This window comes from Ovis canadensis, chromosome 18 (assembly GCF_042477335.2).
Source record: "Ovis canadensis isolate MfBH-ARS-UI-01 breed Bighorn chromosome 18, ARS-UI_OviCan_v2, whole genome shotgun sequence".
Lineage (NCBI taxonomy): Eukaryota > Metazoa > Chordata > Mammalia > Artiodactyla > Bovidae > Ovis > Ovis canadensis.
This window is the reverse complement of record NC_091262.1, coordinates 33,516,772-33,537,536: the sequence shown is the minus strand read 5'-3', so window position 1 is coordinate 33,537,536 and position 20,765 is coordinate 33,516,772. Positions and strand designations below refer to the sequence as shown.

At 52.3% G+C, this 20,765-nt stretch overlaps 1 protein-coding gene across 2 annotated transcripts; it reads right to left on the bottom strand.

The window, feature by feature from the left end:
• Positions 1 to 930: 930 nt before the first annotated feature.
• MESP2 (mesoderm posterior bHLH transcription factor 2) lies at positions 931 to 5,523 on the bottom strand. Of its 2 annotated transcripts, none has more exons than XM_069558881.1 (2): positions 2,696 to 5,523; positions 931 to 1,625 (listed from the first exon to the last, which is right to left on the bottom strand). In XM_069558881.1, the coding sequence occupies exons 1-2, from the start codon at positions 3,986 to 3,988 to the stop codon at positions 1,356 to 1,358; spliced, it is 1,563 nt and encodes a 520-aa protein (XP_069414982.1). In that variant the 5' UTR covers positions 3,989 to 5,523; the 3' UTR covers positions 931 to 1,355. The 2 variants fall into 2 exon arrangements, with proteins under 2 accessions (XP_069414982.1, XP_069414983.1); XM_069558882.1 differs by having other exon boundaries at positions 2,762 to 5,523.
• Positions 5,524 to 20,765: the final 15,242 nt, after the last annotated feature.

Here is a 20,765-nt window from a genome sequence, read left to right as displayed (position 1 = left end):
CTGTGTCCATCTCCTTGCTGTATGCAACCTCGGCTGAGGTTTCTTCCTCCTCTGAGGGGGCTGGCAGCTCCTACAGAGGGCCCTGGGGTAGGAAACAGAACCCACTTCTGAAAGGTTGGGGGACTGGTCACCTAAACCAGTTCCTCTTTTAAGAGGTGGAGAAACTGAGGCACAGAGGAGTGACTTGCCTGGGGTCAAAGGGCACATCAGCAGACAGCGGGTCAGATGGGAGGCCCTGCATGTGGGAACTCATGCTCTGCTCTTCCTCCTGCCCTCTCTCTCACACTGCACCATTAGAACGGCCCCCAGCCTGGCTCCATTTCCATGAGGCTGCCATAAAGACCGAGGAAGGCTCTGACTAGGCTGTCTCATGGCAGCGCCGATAAAATAATACACTGGGCCTAACCCATGGGAAAAGACGCCGATGCTGAAAAGACTTAAGGCAAAAGGGGGTGGCAGAGGATGAGACGGTTGGATGGCAACATTCAGTGGACATGAATCTGAGCAAATTCTGGGAGACAGTGAAGGACAGGGAACCTGGCATGCTGTAGTCCATGGAGTTGCAAAGAGCTGGACACAAGTGAGCGACTGAACAACAGCACACGGGAGCCACACACAAGCACCTTTTGGGAAACAATTCCACCTAACTGTGAAAGAGCCCTGTGGGTCAGCAAGAATGCACCCAGGAGAATGGGAAAGGGCCACAGTGGTGGGGTTGAGGCAAGGGGACAGGCCCAAGTGTTCACCCACCTTGCCCAGCGGACCAGGTGGAGCCCCTGCACGATAATTACTGTCAAATTGGCAATTGAGGGCCTACATCAACCTCAGTAGGCCTAGACTCCCAGTGGGGAAAAGCAGCATGACTTGTTCCTTGCCCTATGGGAACATTTTTACTTTTCCAGAAGCAAGAAAAACCCAGGTAGACAGAAGAAAAACAGACCACACCAATTTTTTTTTTTTAAGAAGTACAAAATCTAAGCATATAGATTTCTTCTCACTCCCATCCCACCCACCACCCACCCCCCGTGCACTCCCCTACCAGTCCCAGCCTGGCCAGCCACTGGTGGTCAAGTAACCACCATCTTACTGCCACTCAGGCTGTGCCCTGCAGAGCACTGGACATTCTAGTGGATGTCGAGGAGTGGAGGGACTGCCCCAGCCCCGACTTCAGCCAGGGAGGTGACCCCCTATCTGCTTTAAACACTGCTCTATGAAAGACATCACTTGGAAAAGGGATCCTTGATAAAAGAAAGCCTGAATACTACTGAAGTAGCCAATGATGTGGGCAGCCTACACTACAGGCCTGATTCCTGGCTGAAAAGGGGGGTGGCCTTTACTACTGGCAGGCAAGGCCATTAGTAGAACATGCCCAGGTGAGTCCCCGCCAAATCTTCTTGCCAAAATTCAGGGCAGCCGCTGAGCGGAAGGCCTGAATTCTGGGGAAGGCTTTCCTCACTGAGCTGTAGGGTAGGGCCTGGTCCCTGGTCCTCCGAGTTGGGCAGCACCTCTGGAGGGTGGCTCCAACATCCCCACTGGGTCTGAGGCTGGAGTCGCTGGCAGGCAGGGCGGGGCAAGAGAGGAGGGGTTTCTGGCAACAGACAGGACTCCGGAGACACAGAGATACCCTGAGGGAGAGAAGAGCAGCAGGTTAGTGGGCCACGGCCTCAGGCCCTGAAATCCCAAACCTGAAGGTTGCCCATAGTGTGGCTGGCAGCTGCTGAACAGCCCTGGGGCTATAGATGTGCTGAAGCACAGTGGTTAAGGGTACAGGCTCTGGAGACACACTGCTGCTGCTACTGCTGCTAAGTTGCTTCAGTTGGGTCCGACTCTGTGCGACCCCATAGACGGCAGCCCATCAGGCTCCCCCATCCCTGGGATTCTCCAGGCAAGAACACTGGAGTGGGTTGCCATTTCCTTCTCCAATGCATGAAAGTGAAAAGTGAAAGTGAAGTCGCTCAGTCGTCTCCGACTCTTCACAACCCCATGGACCGCAGCCTACCAGGATCCTCCGTCCATGGGATTTTCCAGGCAAGAGTACTAGAGTGGGGTGCCATTGCCTTCTCCGGGAGATACACTGCCAGGGTTCAAATCCCAGCTCAGCTACTCACTAGCTGTGAGAACTCGTGGATAACCTCTTTTAGTCTCAGCTTTTTCCTCTAAAACACGGTGATGACAACAAAACCCACTTCATAGGGCTGCTGGAGGGCTGATGAGTTAATACACGTAAAGTACCAAGAATGGGGTTGGGCACACAGTAAGCATTCAGTAAATCTCCTTTATCAATATGCTATTTTATGGAAGCTTGAGGAAAACTTGAAGGTCACCAGTTCCAAGCCCATCTACTTAGGAAGCCCCTACCCTTGGGACAGCCAGGCCTCCCCTCCATTCTCACTGCCCCCGACCTCCCCGCAATACGGAGCACGGAGCACCAGGAGGGAATTTCCTGAAGGTCCCTGCTACCTTCCATCCTGTAGTGTTGAAAGCAAGTCTTAAGATTCCCCCCTCCTCCACATGGCTGTGAAGGCGTTTAGGTAGAGGTGGGGGTGGCCTTAACTTCCCAGGGGCCCACCCGTCTCCCCAAGGAGGTTAGAGTCCTCTTCATCCCTCCGCTTCAGTTTCTCTCCATCCCTAATCAGGATTAGGTAACCCGGGATCTAAAAGGCATGAGATTCTCGGGAGACCAGAGCTTACTCACCCCCTCCGTTTCCAATCGAAGCCTGGGGACCACTCCAAGGGAAGTGGCGAGAGCCTGGGCGCGCACCTGGTACACTGCAGCCAGCTCCAGAGACGCGGGGGGCGATGTCCAGGGCGTGGGCTGGTTCCGGGGCTCTGGGGGTGTCTGCGTTGCACAACAGGCTTGAGGCGGCGTCCAAAGGGCCGCATCAGGGGCTCTTCCTTGAGAGAGCTGCGGGGGCGACTGCATCCCGGGGCAGTAAGGGGGTGTCAGCCAGGGTCCCATGTCGGGGACCCTGCTCCCCAGGCGCTCGGGCGCCGCTAGGGCCTCGGGGCGGACGGGCGGGGACCCGCAGGACACCGCGGCACCGGCGGCCGAGCCGGAGCAGCAGCCTTGCCTCTGCGCCTCCGCGGAGCCGCCGTCGGGGCACAGCGCACAGCCCCGAGGGGGCGCCGCGACACTGCGCTGCCGGCGCCGGCGCTGCAGGCTGTCCTCGCTGAGGCCCAGCACGGCCGACAGGTGTCCGATGTAGCGGATGGCCAGGCGCAGCGTCTCGATCTTGGTCAGGCTCTGGCCGGCGGGCGCCACGGACGGAGGCAGAAAGCGGCGCAGCTCGTGGAGGGCGCGGGCGAGCGTGCGCATGCGCAGCTTCTCGCGCTCGCTGGCGCTCTGCCGCTGCCCGCCTGCCGGCCGGGTGCGCGCTCGGCTGGGCGCCGTCGAGGCGGCCTCTGCGGCGCCGCGGGCTGCAGGCACCGGCTGCGAGGGCCTGCGGGCGCGGTCGCAGGGGCATGAGCCCGAGGAGTCCGAGGAGGAGGAGGCCGGGGATGTGGAATCCGAGTGGCCGACCCAGTCCCAGCCCTGAGGGAAGATCCAGTGCTCGTGGCCGAGGAGGCTCTGCAGAGGAGGCGACTGGGCCATGGCCGGGGCTGGCTGCGGGCTCCTCGAGGCAGGCCGGGCCGGCCACCTCCAGGACTGAGCTTTTATTCGGACCGAAGGTGCGAGGTGGACCCCCGCCAGGTTGCGGAGAGGTGTCAAAACCCACAGAGCCCAGGGAAGGTCTGGGCAGGGGGGCCCTGGGAAAGCGGGCCCATTTGCGGAGGTGTGGATTCTGACTCCTCTAGGGGGCTCTAATGGAGGTCCCTGCTGCCGGGGGAAGTGTGGAAGAACAATTCGCATCTGGATGGAGCCGCGAAGCTTCTCACCGTGTTCCCACCCACCCCGCCTCGTCCCCTGCTCCGGTGCGTGCCCGGACCCTGACAGTGGTGGGCAGTGGCACCGTCTAGGGGCGGCCAGGCAGTCCCTCAAATGACTCATGGACCCCTGCAAAGAGTGGCCGCCTCCCTCATCACCACCCTCCGGGAGGCTGTGCCCAGTAACTCCCGCCCAAGTGCCTAAAATTGTGCGGGGTAACGCGTCAAGATACACGCCGAGGGACTTGCTCACAGTGATGGCGGGAGAGGGGGTTGGGGAAAGGAGCAGAGGTCCAGGGGGACCCTTTCTGGGTTCCCAGAACCCGCACTTGCTGCTTCACCGAGTGATAACCGAGAAGGTCATCTCACTGTCCACAGTTTCTTTCCCTGAAAAATAGGACAGAGCCAGCAGCTCAGAGAAGAGACATGGAGCGTAGTGGGTGATGAAAATGAGGGAGGGTGGGCCCCCAGGCGGGCCTGAATCAGATCCTCCTTATTTGCTGTGTGACCTTGGAGAGTTCATTTAACTCCTCTGAGGCTCATCCTCATGACAGTAATAACATAAAATACCTACCACCTAGGATGATCGCTGGTGCTAAATGGAACCATCTATGAGACCACTTAGTAGAAGCCTGGCAAGTGGGCTAAATGTTTGCTACTATCATTTTCTAAAGAAAGTATCAATATTTATGTCTCAAGATGCTTGTGGGCATTAACCATTTAATTTGTTTAGCAACTTATGAATGTCAGGCATGCCAGAGTGAACAAGAGAGTTGTGGTCTCTGCTGTCTCGGGATTTCAGTCTTATGGGGAAATATGTCGGCATATAATTAGTAGCTCCACTGCTAGCTTGCTGTGTGTCCTTGGGCAGCTCTGAGCCTGAGCTCTTAAAACAGGAGTAATAATTATACTATCTGCTCACAGGACTGTTTTTACAGTCTTATAGTATAACCTTTGACACAGTAAAGTTTAAAAGTGCCCACTCCTCAGCAATAATTGCAGTTTAAAGGAGGCGTCAGTGTTCCTCATATCTTCCGAGAAAAGGCTGAAATCCAAGGCTAACGGCCAAGTGAGGACCAGGAATGGTTGAGGTCTGGCCACAGAGGCAGAGAGGTTACAGCTGGGCCTTGAACCATGATTAGGATGTGCATAGGGAGAGAGGCAGGCAGGTAGAGAGCATTCTGAATATGGGAACTGCATAAGCAGAGGCCTGGCAGGGGGACTTCCCAGTGTGCTTCGGTGTGCCAAGATGATGTGAAGAGCACAAGCTCACCTTGGCTGGGGCCATGCTAAGAAGGTGGATTTTACTCCTAAGACAAGGGGGAGCCAAGTGACTTCTGAGCAGAAGTGTGACAAAAAAAAACAACAACTCAGCATTCAGTAACTAAAAGTTAATGTGATGATGTTTCAAGAGTAGCTTAACTTGCACCAGCCTAAAGTAATAAATGGCCTTGTGGTAGTTTTGTGACTGTTTAAAAATTAACTTTTACTTACACCAATTATATAACAATATGTTCTCTGTGTAAGAAATGGAAACATAAAGCTGGACTCCCTGTAACTGCTCCCCAAGGGTCATGTGTCCTTCTAGACTGGGTCCCTGTGCACTCCCAGAAACATTTGTATCCTTAGAAAACATATGGTATAAATGAGATAACATTATGGCAAGTTGTCTGTAATTTGCTTTTTCTCATTCAGCAGTGTATCTTAGAGCCTTCCATGTCAGGATGTGTTTAGCTGACTCATAGTTGGTCTTAGTTGATTTAATTTTAACTGGAAAAAAAAAATAATGATAGGAGGTGCAGATAAACCTTCAATGATGAAATTATATCACTTTCTCCTCAGAACTTAATTCTTTAAATATTGGAGAAAATATGCCCAAGTTACTACTCTATGATAAAATAATAATTGACATCGAAAATAAGATTGGTCAGGGCACCTGTTTTTAGTTTAACTACTATCAATAATGAGGGCACATAATTAATTTGTCCATCACACAAAAAGAAGGTGGAATCAATCAACAATGGCCTTGATTTCAAACAGGAAGGAAGCAATTAGTTATGCAATATTTCATGATTTAAAAGGGTTTAAACCAAGGTTAAAAAAAATAGTAATCCTGGGTATTTCCCTGGTGGTCCAGTGGTTATGACTCCTTGTTTCCAAGGCAGGGGGTGTGAGTTCAATCCCTGGTTAAGGAGCTAAGATCTCACATGCTGCGTGGCGCAGCCAAATAATAATAATTTAAAAAATAATCTTTTTTCTAAGGAGAGGGAGATTTAGAAAATAGTCAATCCTACACATTTAAGGATTAAAATAATGGCAAATCATTATTTATCCAAGGCTGTACGATAATACTTTAAAGATCTTGACATATACTATCAGGAAATTTATGTAGATGTAACTGATAGTTATAAATGGGATTCATCAGGTTTCATGTATATTTCTTGATCTGGACTCTGGAGTGTCAAATTGAGGTGCTGTTGATATTGAGTGCTCCAACTCACCTCTTTTCACTGCAATATAGTATTCATAGCATGCTCACACCATAGTCAGTCTCTTTTAATGCACCTTTGGTGTGTTTTTAGCTTTTGCCAAAGAGTGCTGCTTTGCACAGGCAACTAGGTATGGAGTGGTGGAGTGGCCTTGTGATTCCCAGGAAGGAACAAGCCTGGAGGGATCTCCTGTGAGAGCACTTGGTGAATTAGGGGAATTGACCATTGGCAGAGCCCTGTGTACTGTCCTTTCCTCTCTAGCATAGCCTGGCTTCCTTCTGTCTTAGTTTGGGTTAGTCCTAGAGCCCAGGCCTCAGGCTGACTGTGGGATGGCAGAGCATAAGTTCTGGGAGGTGAGGCCCTGGAGCTGGTCCACTGTGGCCCCTGGCTCTTCGCTGGGCCCCTCAGCCAGGCTCCGGGAGCACAGGGGCACACTGCTGGCCCCACTCAGCGTTGGGAGGCAGTGTGGCTTAATGATTAGGAGCCTGGACTGTAGAATCAGACCTAGGTTTAGAGTCCAGGCTTCATCCTTTCTCAGCTGTCAGAACTTGAGCAACTTAACCTCAGTTTTCTTGTCTATTAAGTGGGGATTCTCATTTCCAGGGCAGTTGTTGGTGCAAAAGCAAGATAATGCATGTCTGGGGACTTTCCTAGAGATCCAGTGGTTAGGACACTGTGCTTCCAACATCACAGGTGTGGGTTCAGTCCCTGGTCGGGGAAGTAGGATCCAGCATGCACCACGGTGTGGCCAAGAAATAAATAAAAAATAATAAATGTTAAAAAAAAATCTGTTCAGTCACTCAGTCGTGTCTGACTCTTTGTGACCCCTTGGACTGCAGCACACCAGCTTCCCTGTCCTTCACCATCTCCCAGTTTGCTCGAGCTCATATCCTTCGAGTCAGCAATGCTGTCCAACCGTCTCATCCTCTGTCGTCCCCTTCTCTTGCCCTCAATCTTTCCCAGCATCAGGGTCTTTTCCAATGAGTCAGCTCTTCTCATTGGGTGGCCAAAGTACTGAAGCTTCAGCTTAAGCATCAGTCCTTCCAATGAATATTCAGGACTTGACTGAATATTAGGATGACTGGTTTGATCTCCTTGCAGTCCAAGAGACTCTCAAGAGTCTTCTCCAACACCACACTTCAAAAGCATCAATTCTTTGACACTCAGCTTTCTTTATGGTCCAACTCACATCCGTAAATGACTACTGGAAAAACCACAGCTTCGGTTATATGGACCTTTGTGGGCAAAGCGATGCCTCTGCTTTTTAATATGCTGTCCAGTACTCTTGCCTGGAAAATCCCATGGACGGAGGAGCCTGGCGGGCTACAGTCCATGGGGTTGCAAAGAGTCGGACACGACTGAGAGACTTCACTTCACTAGGTTTTTCATAGCTTTTCTTCCAAGGAATCACTGTCTTTTAATTCCGTGGCTGCAGTCACCATCTGCAGTGATTTTGGAGCCCAAGAAAATAGTCTCACTGTTTCCATTTTTTCCCCATCTATTTGCCGTGAATTGATAGGACTCCTTAAAAGGAAAAGGTAATGTATGTCATCACCACCATGTCATAGAGCCTTTGTTTATAAGTCTTTCTTATAGCAAGTTCCGGGCAGCAGAATGAAGTGGGTTAAGGACAAGATTGCATTGTGGTAAGACGGCTGACAGCTTCATCTGTGGTGCCAGAAGATAGTTCCTTCCTCTCTCACTCTAGCACCAGGCCTTGGGCATCCTGCCCTAACCCCCTCCTCCAACTTCCGCCTGTCTTCTCCATGGATCCTCAGCAGGGCACTCCAGCTCCCGGCCTGTGGCAGGGCTCACCAGTGCTGCAGGGCAGAGGCAATGGAAGAGTTCTAGGTGTTGGAGCTGGAACCAGAGCCAACTGGCCCAACCAAGGCCAGAAAGCGGAGAATCCGAATCAGCTTCTCCTGGTGGACTGGGTCCTGGCCCAGGTGTTTCCCACTTGCTCTCTGGCCCTGAGACTCTCAAGCATTCTTCCTTGTGTGCTTGAAGCAGCCCCGGGTGCTGCATGAACAAGCGAGGTCTGGCCCCCATCCCCCAGGGGCTTCCAGCTGGGCAGTCTCCATTTCTCGTTCATTTGACTTGCCTGGTGAAAGGAGGGATATCTATGGCTGTGTGCTGTTAGATAAGGTGATTAACTTTTGAGCCTCAGCATGATAGTGACACCAGTTTCAGCCCCTTCCTTCCTATGATAGGAGGAGGTGGTAGCTAGATCAGGGAACCATGGTCAGCAGAATGTTCACTAGTGTGGCAGATTCTTCTGGTTGTCCACACACTGTCTGTTATTGCCTCTAGTCTTTCTTCTTTAATAACAGGGCTCTGTATTACGTAGGGTAATGTGCCCAACTGAAAACTACATTTCCTAGCCTCTCTCGCAGATGGAATCATCAATGAAATGTGAGTAGAAATATAGTATGGGGTTTCTAGGAAAGCTTTTTAAAGCAGAGGTACACTCCTCTGACTCTTACTCTCTTATATCATCATCCTGGAAAGTTTAAGTGATGGCTGGCGCTTCAGCAGCTTTTTTGTGACCCTCAAGCAATCTCAAGGACAAAAGTCACATCTAAGGAAAGACTTCCTCGGAAATCAGTGCAAAGAAATAGAGGAAAACAATAGAATGGGGAAGACTAGAGATCTCTTCAAGAAAATTAGAACTGCCCAGGGAACATTTCATGCAAAGATGGGAACAATAAAGGACGGAAATGGTATGGACCTAACAGAAGCAGAAGATATTAAGAGGAGGTGGCAAGAATACACAGAAGAACTATACAAAAATATCATCATGATCCAGATAACCACGATGGTCTTACCTAGTGTCAGACATCCTGGAATTTGAAATCAAGTGGGCCTTAGGAAACATCACTATGAACAAAGCTAGTGGAGGTGATGGAATTCCAGTTGAGCTGTTTCAAATCCTAAAAGATGATGCTGTGAAAGTGCTGCACCCAATATGCCAGCAAATTTGGAAAGCTCAGCAGTGGCCATAGGACTGGAAAAGTCAGTTTTCATTCCAATCCCAAAGAAGGGCATTGCCAACGAATGGTCAAACTACTGCATAATTGCACTCTTCTCACACACTAGTAAAGTAATGCTCAAAATTCTCCAAGCCAGGCTTCAGCAATACATGAACCATTAACTTCCAGATGTTCAAGCTGGTTTTAGAAAAGGCAGAGGAACCAGAGATCAAATTGCCAACATCTGTTGGATCATCAAAAAAGCAAGAGTTCCAGAAAAACATCTATTTCTGCTTTATTGACTATGCCAAAGCCTTTGACTGTGTGAATCACAACAAACTGTGGGAAATTATGAAAGAGATGGGAATACCAGACCGCCTGACCTGCTTCCTAAGAAATCTGTGTGCAGGTCAAGAAGCAACAGCTAGAACTGGACATGGAACAACAAACTGGTTCCAAATTGGGAAAGGAGTACGTCAAGGCTGTATATTGTCACCCTGCTTATTTAACCTCTATGCACAGTACATCATGAGAAATGCTGGGCGGGATGAAGCACAAGCTGGAATCAAGATTGCTGGGAGAAATATCAATAACCTTAGATAATCAGATGACACCATCCTTATGTCTGGAAGAAGAACTAGAGAGCCTCTTGATGAAAGAGGAGAGTGAAAAAGTTGGCTTAAAACTCAACATTCAGAAGACTAAGATCATGGTATCCAGTCCCATCACTTCTTGGCAAATAGATGGGGAAACAATGGAAACAGTGACAGACTTTATTTTTTGGGGCTCCAAAATCACTGCAGATGGTGACTGCAGCTATGAAATTAAAAGACATTTGCTCCTTGGAAGGAAAGCTATGATCAACCTAGACAGCATATTAAAAAGCAGAGACATTACTTTGCCAATAAAGTTCCATCTAGTCAAAAGTATGATTTTTCCAGTAGTCATGTATGGATGTGAGAGATGGACTATAAAGAAAGCTGAGCACCAAAGAATTGATGCTTTTGAACTGTGGTGTTGAAGACCCTTGAGAGTCCCTTGGACTGCAAGGAATTCCAACCAGTCCATCCTAAAGGAAATCAGTCCTGAATATTCATTGGAAGGACTGATGCTGAAGCTGAAACTCCAATACTTTGGCCACCTGATGTGAAGAACTGAGTCATTTGAAAAGACACTGATGCTGGGAAAGATTGAAGGTGGGAGGGGATGACAATTCAAAGATTGAAGAAGGGGATGACAGAGGATGAGATGGTTGGATGGCATCACCGACTCAATAGACATGAGTTTGAGTAAGCTCTGGGAGTTGGTAATGGATAGGGAAGCCTGGCGTGCAGCCGTCCATGGGGTCACAAAGAGTCGGACACGACTGAGAGACTGAACTGAACTGAAAGAGATTCTGTTAGGCTGGAATGACTCATGAGATCTAATTACTAATAAGGTGGAATCAACAGAGCCCTATGTACCCCCCTTCTAAGTTCAGAGTCAGGAGGCATCGTGTGAAATGGGCATGGTTGTTCATTGCTTTCCAGGCGCCAAGGGTATGAAAAATGTGATTCTGTTCCTATTTTCAAGAAAAAGGGGATCTTTAATCAAGGAGAATGAGATGATCAGATAGCATCACCAACGCAATGAACATGAATCTGAGCAAACTCTGGGAGACAGTGAAGGACAGGGAAGCCTGGCGTGCGGCAGTCCATAGGGTCACAAAGAGTCAGACACGGCTCAGGGACTGAACAGCAACAACAGATCAGGAGGCGGTGGTCTCCTACTGCCTACGTGGGGTGAGTGGCCACACCTGGGGGCCACAGTTTATGAGGGCATGGGACAGACCCAGCTTAGGGGAGGGAGCTTAGTGAGGGGGTGTGACTCTGGGTCACCAGAGAAATAGTTGAAGGGCTCGGGGATGTTTCATGCAAAAAGGAAACACAGGGGATGTGAGCATTGTTTCCAGGTGCTGGAGAAATACTCCAGGGAGAGTCTGAAGGACTTTCTAGATCACAGGGACTGTCTTGTGGGGGAGTGAGTGGCCTATTCCTGGAGGTAATCAAGAAGAGGCCAGATGAAGGGACTTCCCTGGTGGTCCAGTGGCTAAAATTCCATGCTCCCAAAGCAGGGGGCGCAGGTTCAATCTCTGGTTGGGGAAGTAGATCCCATATGATGCAACTAAGAGTTTACATACTGCAACTGAAGACCCTGTGTGCTGCAATTAAGACCTGGTGCAGCCAAATAAGTAAATTATATATGTGTGTGTGTGTGTGTGTGTGTGTATTTTTAAAGAGACTGGAAGAGTACACTTAGGAGCTGGAGTGGATGGCTGCTACTGCTTCTGCCAACAGTGACCAAAAGTACCATAAAACGAGGGGCTTGGACCTGATGACCCCTGAGGAACTTTGAGAGCCGAGGCCAAGAATCAGCAGCTGTCCCCTCAGAGCCCTGGGCAGTCTCAGGGCCAGGGAGCCGCTGGAGACCTGGCTTCAGGACATCTTGGGCAGGGGAGGGCAGAGCGAGGCCTCACAAGTGTTTCAGCACTTGGGACACTCCTGCCACTGCTCTTCTCTGGGCCTGCGGCTTGGGCTCAGCTGGGCCTGCTCTCAGGGCCAGCACCACAAGGCCCTGAGTCAGCTTCGCTCACTCGTGTAGCACCAGTCAGCCGGGCACAGAGGGGCAGGCCGCGTCCCCGTCAATACTCCGATTACAAGTGTTAGTCATTCAGTTGCATCTGACTCCTTGTGACCCCACCGACTGCAGCCTGCCAGGCTCCTCTGTGCATGCGATTCTCCAGGCAAGAATACTGGAGTGGGTTGCCATGCCCTCCTCCAGGGGATCTTTCTGACCCAGGGATCAAACCTGTGTCTCTTATGTCTGCTGCACTGGCAGGTGGGTTCTTTACCACTAGAGGCACCTGAGGCCCCTGTCCATCATCCCCTGATTGATGCCCCAGACCCCGGTCAGAGGAGAAGCGCAGAGAGGCCCAGGTTGGAGTCAGAGTGTGCTTTTAGCTCCGGCCCTGCGAGGGGCTGGGGCAGGCCGTGCCTCTGGTCGGCCTGTGTTCGCTCAGTGGCTCAGCGCAGACCCCAGCCCTGATCCCAGAAGTTTTCCACCTGCTCCTTCCCCCTGGGCAGACAGCGCAGGGCCCTGGGGAACAGGCCTGGGCCCTGGAGTTGGTTGCAGGGCTAGCCTCTGCTCCGCAGGTCTTCTTCCCTCCTGCGTCCCTTCCTGGCCCTGGGGTGGTCAGGCAGTGGGAACGTGGGGGTGTGGGGCAGGGAGGCAGGCTGCTGGGGGCTGCAGGGGCTGCCGTGTGGTATTCTCATTACCAGCCAGCGCGAGGGCTGGCCTGGCCTCCCCCTTGGCCACGGTGGCTGCCTTCACACCTCCTGTTGCCTGTTGACACAAGGCCACCTCCTCCAGGGCAGAAGGTGTCGACTTGGGAACCAGGGTGTGCAGGGGCCTCCAAAACAGCCTGGCAGCAGGTCCCCTTAGAAACCCCAGAAAGCACTTTGGGGGTAGGGGCAGGAGGCTGCAGGCCCCCCTTGTGGGAGTCTCAGGGTAAGGGCAGAGCCTGTGTCCCTGGGTTGGTGGCGGCGGGGCGGATGTGGTGGGGGTGATACCCAGGGGCCTGCGTGTGCCGCTTGCTTGCTCCAGGAGCCCTGAGTATCCAGCCCAGAACCCTGGACACTCTCCTCCCGTGGCTCCAGGGACAGGCATGTGACTCTGGGCATAGCCAGGGAAGCCCAATGACCAGGCCCTGCCAGGCAGAGCACCATCAGTCTCACCTGGGGGCGCCCAGAGGCTGACAGCCACCCGGGAAGGGCATGGAGCAGCCCTGGGCACTGTACTCACCCCGACCAGGCCTGAGCACTTCCGCACCCCACAGTACCCAGCGTTGCCCACAGAAGTCTGTTCAGTGCTCAAACCCCAGGCATGACAGCCTGCTACTCCCTGTCTTGCTGAGTGGGAAAATTGGGCCCAGAGAGGCCCCTTCCTTTGCTTTAGGGCATCCCAGAAACAGAATTCAAATCCATAAAGGCCATGCACACCCCCAAGAGGAAACATCGTTCCTGACCAGGGGGCTGAGACTCGGGGTGGCGGGGGTTGGGGGAGGTGGTCGAGTCTCTGCTGCTCTCTGGGAGCTGAGAGTTGGAAGAGGAGAAAGACGAGTTGGCTCCAAGAGTCTGTGGGGGCCTGATGTGTTGGGAGGCCATGGGCGACAGAGAGGTGCTACCTGGCCAGGTGATCAGGGCGGTCCCAGGAGGGAGGGCCCTGAAATTGTGGATTTTCTCCAGGTGGGGGTGGGGTCTTCCTGGCCGAGGGGAAAGGTGTGAGCCTGTCTGGAAGCAGGGACGCTCAGGGGTAATTGGGGCGATGCCAAGCCGTCTGGAGCCCTGGGACAGAGGTGGGGAGGTTGGGAGGGGTGTGGACAAGAAAGTGGGAGCCAGGTGGGGTTGGAAAGTCCTGCTGAGTGAAGAGTTTGGACTCTTGGGGAGGCAGATCACACAGAAATTCTGAGGAGGGGGAGGGGTTGGAAGGTAAAGAGATGGAGGCAGGAAACAGGAGACTGCAGTTACATCAGGGCAAAGGCTGTCTAAATTGGGTACAGGCAGGGGCCCTGGGAGTGGGCCAAGGATACCATAGGAGGTAATGTGGGAAAAGATGGCTGGGGGTGCATGAGAGAGGCTGGGGCCACAGGCATCCAGGGAGTGCCCAGCAGGCTGAGGGCAGGGAGGTGCATGCCATGTTCTTCCTCCAACAAGAAGGGTAGGCCAAGGAGGCTGGTGTGCAAGGGCTTGCAGAGGCCCCAGCGTGGCCTGGTCCAGCTCCTGGGGCAACAAGTCTCAGCAGAGACGGCTCAAGCCTAGGGCCAGCCATGCTTGGGCTCAGTGCCCACCTTTTAGCCTCAGTCTCCTCATCTATGAAATGGGTGTCCTTGCTGGGAGGATTAGATATAGCATCATATGTTCACCATGGGGGACTCCACGAGTATTGCCTGCCTGTCCTGCTGGAGAGGAGAGGCCATCTGTGGTCCTGCAGCTCTTGGGAGGGACAAAGTGGGAGAAGGAGAGGCACTAACTTCTGCAGGCTCTGCAAAGGAAAGCCAGCCGCCCCAGCCTGATTACTGAAAGCCTTGAGGGGGCCTGGGTCCACCGTCTCTGCTACTGGAGTGCAAACAACAGAGGCAAAGGGGTTGCGAAGTCTTTTTTCCTTCCCTCCTTTCCTTTTCTTTCTTTTCTGATTTGTCAAACCAATAATAATCATTACAGAGAAGTGAGACTTGAGCTTCCCTGGTGGCTCAGCGGTAAAGAACCCGCCTAATTCAGGAGACGAGGGTTCAATCTCTGGGTCAGGAAGATCCCCTGGAGAAGGAAATGGCAACCCAGTCCAGTATTCTTGCCTGGAGGATCCCATGGACAGAGGAGCCTGGTGGGCTACAGTCCCGCCGTGGGGTCTCAAAGAGTCAGACATGACTTAGCGACTAAACATCAAGAACGTATAGACAATCAAAATTAAGGGAATTTTAAAGCCCCCACGTCCATCCACCCAGAGGACCAGGGTCACACTTAGCCTATATCTCTGCATCCTAACCTTTTCTAAGCATCCCTACAAACACAGAACATGGAGACGGAAGCATTAAGGGAGCATACTGAGCTCTTTGGGCTTCCCAAGTGGCACAGAGGTAAAGAATCCACCCGCTAATGCAGGAGACACAAGAGATGTGGGTTCAGCCCCTGGGTTGGGAAGATCCCCTGGAGGAGATGGCAACCCATACAGTATTGTCCTTTGGTGTGTCTGGCTTATATCACAATGTCATCAAGGTTCATCTGCAGGGTAGCATGTGGCCAAGCTTCATTCCTTCTTACGGTCAAATAATATCCCATTTTACATTTATACCACATTTTGTTCACTCATCACTTGATAGACATTTGGGCTGTTTCCACCTTTCAGGTGTTATGAACAATGCTGCGATGAGCGTTGGCCGACAAACATCTGTTTTAGCCTCTGCTTTCAGTTCCTTTGGCTGTATAAAGTGCGTGTTGTTTTGTGACCAACTTCTCTCACTAATGCATTAATAACTTTCAAAAAATTGGAGTGTAATTGCTTTGCTATGTTGTGTTAGTTTCTGCTGTACAACGAAGTGAACGGGTATATGTATACATAGAACCCTCCCTCATGGACCTCCCCCCACCCCCTCATCCCACCCATCCAGCTCATCACAGAGCACTGAGCTGAGCTTCCTGTGTTACACAGCGTGTGAATAACCTTTTCTAGATCACTAGACTTATTTCTGCAATGAGATTTTAAAGTACTCCCTGGTGTGACAGTAACTATTCAGGTGACACATTTTCTAGTATATACTAAGATGCCTCCAAGTTTTGCACGTAGGTGTATATCCATATAACTATACTTTTAAACTGCACATGTCGCATGCGAATGCCAACTCCTTGTAAAAATTGTAAACCTTATAGATATAATCTCTTTATATCAGCCCTGAGAACACAGCCCTGCCCCACCTGCCTGCCAGATAAGTCCTAGATCTTAGCCTTGGTGAGTATGCATTTATGCACACACATGCTGTGGATCCTTACAAAATGCACAGTAGGGGTTGGTTTTTAGATTTTTGTTCTCTTTTGCTTTTCCTTATATCAATCGAGTCACACGGAAGGAGTTTTTCTGCAGTTTGGATCTGTCACTCAGCAGCAAGTCTTCACTTGCACCTTTAATCTTTTCTTATCAGGATGAATTCCCCATCAGGGAAATCGCTGGGCAAAGGGCATGCTGAGGCTGTTCTGAAGCCTGGGGCCAGCCTTCGGGAGGGTCGGTGAGGGGGCAGAGGTGGGGGTTGTAGAGGCTAACCTGGTTGTGGGAGGCAAGCAACAGGTGTCAGCACTCCTGGGGGCCTCCGCCAGACGGGCTGCCCATGCTGGGTGCTGACTGTGCACTCCCAGGGCCTGGGGTGAGGCATGATCTCCAAGGGTGAAGGAACTTCCTGGGCTCTGCCAAAGGCTAGACTTGGATTTCTCTTGGTGGGTTTATCCTACCCTCTGCTGCTGCTGCCAAGTCGCTTCAGTTGTGTCCGACTCTGTGCAACCCCATAGATGGCAGCCCACCAGGCTCTGCCATCCCTGGGATTCTCCGGGCAAGAACACTGGAGTGGGTTGCCATTTTCTTCTCCAGTGCATAAAAGTGAAAAGTCAAAGTGAGGTTGCTCAGTCGTGCCCGACTCTGAGACCCCATGGACTGTAGCCTACCAGGCTTTTCCGTCCATGGGATTTTCCAGGCAAGAGTACTGGAGTGGGGTGCCATCGTCTTCTCCGTATCCTACCCTCAGTAGGCGCATAATCAGTACTGACCATGTAAGACCCTTCTTCTGTTTATAATCTGGTCAACTTAAGCCCTGGCTTCCCACGTGGTGCTAGCAGTAAAGAACCTGCCTGGCAGTTTCTTTGCAAGAGACGTAAGAGATGCAAGTTCTATCCCTGGGTTGGGAAGATCTCCTGGAGGAGGCCTGGCAACCCACCCCAGTATTCTTGCCTAAAAAATCCCATGGATTGAGGAATTTGGAGGGCTACAGTCCATAGGGTTGCAAAGAGACCTGACTGAAGCGACTTGGCATGCATGCACGCAACTTAAGCTTTATCCCCACCCCCTACATGTTCTCCACTTGGTTCAGGGCTGTTTCCCAGTCTCTGACAAAGGATCCTATGCTCAGAAGCTCTTCACTTCCCCAGACCCTACCCAGACATTGCAGCCCACTCCCAGGAGCCCCCATTCTGCTCTATATTAGGTCTGAAGTTAGATACCCCAGGAGAAGGGAGGTGATGTGCTCCTTCCCCAGCCCTTGGGAAGGACAACTTGGAGCTGACTGAGGCCCAGAGCCACCCAGTGACTTGGCTGGAGCCTCACCATTGTCCTGGCTCCTTACTGTTTTGCTGTGCAGTCAGCCAGGGCAGGCATGGGGTTAGAAGAAGCCAGAAACCTGTGCATCCTGCCCAGAGGAAGCGCCATCCTGTGCTTTCTGCAGGTACTGGTGCTGGATGTGCCCAAAGTTGGCCGCTGAGTTGGGCGTGTAAATCCTTAGGGGGAGCTGGTGAGCCTAGAGTTTTGGTCAGCTCATGGTCTGATTGCTTTCAGCCTCTGCTTCCAGGGGTATGCAGGGAAGGTAGGGAGACCTGAGCCCGTCTGCCTTCTCCTCATTCCTCTGGGTTCCATCTTGCTTTACCTTTCTGCACACAGGTGTATGTTTTTCCCAGTGGACAGATAAGCAAATTGGCGTCTAGAGAGAACAAATGGACTTTCTGGGGTCACACTGGCACGAAGTCAGCCTCACCCATTTCTTAAGCCAGCCTCAGCCTCTCTGACATATCTGCTTAGCTCCCAGCGCCCACCACCTCCACCCAGCATTGGCCCTGGCCCCAGAAAAACAAATAAATAAAGTCTTCTGACAATGGCAGGAGGTCCGCCCAGCCCAGATCTCAAGATCCCAGGTAGCTGGGCAGCGCCCTCTGCTGTCTGTGGCTGGGAATGCAAGGACCCTGGACACCCAGGGGCAGCTCTCTGACCTGAGACCATGCTTTGCAACCAAGGCATGCAGTCTCCCAGGACATCTCAGCAGGTAGTTGGGAGTCCTTGCTCCATTTTACATACTAACTGAGGGGCCGTGTGACAAGTTTCCCTGTATTCACATGTCTGCATCTTTGCTTTGGGCTGGTTCAGCTACTTACTCCACCCCGTTCATGCCCGGTTTCCCCATGTTTTACTCTAAGGCTCAGACCTTCCTCCACTTACCCAGATGAAGAAGCATAGATGTGACACCTCTAAGGGGAGAGACACGATCTACTTTCCCTGCCTTCTCAGCCTGGCCCGGCTCCCAGAACTGGCACTTCCTCCCCAGCCTTACCAGGAATCTGACAGATCTCTCTCCTTTCTTCCCACCCCCTCCCTCCTCATCACCCCTCTGCCTCCTTCCTGTGACTTTCACTGGCTGTGCATTCCAGCTGATCCATGACCAAGATAATCAGATTATCATGGGTCCAGAATAATCTATTCCATATGGCTTGCCAAGCCAGTGGCTCCGGGAGCTAAAGGTGTGAGGGGAGGGTGGTGATCTCAGTTGGAAGGGGCTTCCTGGGAGCCTTGGGGGCCTTCACTGGGAGCTGATGGGGAAGGAGGGAGGTGGAGGAGAAGCTGGGAGCCTTCCCGCTGGGCCCTCTGATGGCTCTGGGCTCCAGGCGGCTGCAGCCCCACCTCCAACACAAGCACGGCCTCATCTGTCCGTGACACAGTGGAGTATAGGCTCCATGGTGGGGGCTGGGCGCTCCCCATGCCTCTTCCACTCTCTGGATTCGGGGGGCTCACTGTAGGGCACGGCTTCTCAAAAGTGGCTGAGCTTCATCGTTCTCAGGACATTTCACTTTACATACTCGGAATCTCCTCCAGGGATTCTGACTCAAGCAGGTCCAGGGTGGATCTGGAAATGCTTTACATTTTTAATATCACAACAGATCTGGGTGACTTGTAGCGAGGTTTCAGGGGGCCTTGAGGACTAGGGGGCATTGCCCCCTCTTCCTGCACCCTCATTCTTGAGGCGGTCCTCCAGGAGTAAGGAGCCACTGGAGGTTTCCAGAGGAGACAGGGGAGCTGGTGGGAGGACAGGACACTGGCTTGGGTCCCAAACAGCACCAGATGGACCCTGGCTCTGCCCCTACTGGCCATGTGACATAGGACTACCCCCTGCGCCTCCATTTCCTTAACTAGCAGGTGAAGCGGTGACATCCACATCACAGCGCGCTTGTGAGCTGGGATCTGGCCGAGGCCAGGCCCCAAGTGACAGCAGGGACATGCATGGGGCACTGCTGGAAGTATGGTCTGTGCAGGATGACTTGACACCGTTGCAACATCAGCACAGCAGGTAGGACTCATGGAAGGGATGGAGACTGAGTTACCCAAGTGACACAGGTGGTACGTGGCAGAGGAGGGATTCGATTCTAAGCTACACCCCTAGGAGGGGTGTCCTAGGCTGCCTAAAGGTGGGGCTTCATGAACAGCAATTACTCTCCTTGAAAGGGCCTTTCTCTCAGACTTGTGCCGAGGTGTGGTGGGAAGATCCCCTGCAACAGGGAACACCCAAATTAGGAGCCTCCCAGGAGGTGTCCCTGCTGATGCTAAACAGGCTGGCGGTAGGAGAGCCGCTTCCTTCTCCTGGGGCCTCTGGCTCCGGCGGGGTTGGGATTAGGGGCTGCGAGGGGAAGACTGACATTGCACCTTTGATTAGCACTCTCCTGTCAGAGGGCCTGGCCGGGGAAATGAGGGCACTGAGGCTGGGAAGTGGGAGGGGGCAGGATCCAGGCTCAACCTGAGGCAGCCGGCTGGCTCCTAGAAGGAAGGCTGAGACCCAGGCCCCAGCCCAAGGGGGTGCTGCCCTGTCCTGCCTGCCCCCACCCTGGCCGAGGACCCGCTGAACTCTCACCTCCGCTCAGTGGGGCTGCCCCAAGGCCTCATTTCCCAGCCTTACACGTTGGCAGGGGGAGGCAGGCTCGGGCCGGGGGAGCAGGAGCCACTGGTTCTGGCACTTGTCAAAACACAGGCCCCAGAGGTGTGAAGGCCTCAGCCCAGCGGGAGGGCGTGTGGGCCCTGCTGCCCGGAGAACTCATTAACTGGGGCAGCTCCCTAATGAACCCACCGGAGGGGCTGGCGATAAGAAGATCAAAGGTGCGAGAGGCATGGGGACTCGGGGAAGAAGGAGGCCAGCTGATGGGAGCCCGGAGAGCCTGGGCTCCGGCTTGGGGGTCCCTCCTTTCCCCCACTTGGCTTCAGCAGGCCCATAGCCTTGCACACACTGGGCCTTGAGGGGTCACGGGAGAGGGAGGGATTCCAGCTGGCACCTCCAATTTGTCAGCCTTGGAGCTGAAGATGGAAAGATGAAGATGGAAAGACTGGAGTTGGGGGCGGAACCACTCCTCCTCTCTCATGCCGTTTTTTTGTGTGTGTGAGTTCTTGGCCTCCATGGACACCCCTGAATCCTTTAACCCTCTCTCAACCCTGACACCAGAGATCTTCCCATCACACGCCACGCATGGTGTCCCTCTCTTGCTCCATAGCTTTCGGTGGTCCCCACATAAGTGAACAATGAATGTTAACTGTTGGCTCTCAGATTTGAGCATCCTCAGGGGCCAGAGCTGTGTTTTCAGGATCAACAGTCTACCTCCCACACACATATGGCCCTTTGTTTAAAGAATGTCTAGTTGATTTTGTGCTTAACAAAAATTCACTTTAAGAGCATTGTTGCCCACAAACCAGTCATGATGGTTTTCCCTGGACTAGGAATTGGAGACCTCAGAGGCAGAAGAGTAAAGAGATTTGATATGCCCTCTGTACTTATTCAACTTTTAATCACGTGCATGTATTAGATTTTCAAATAAATAATAATATAAGAATACAATAAAAGGGT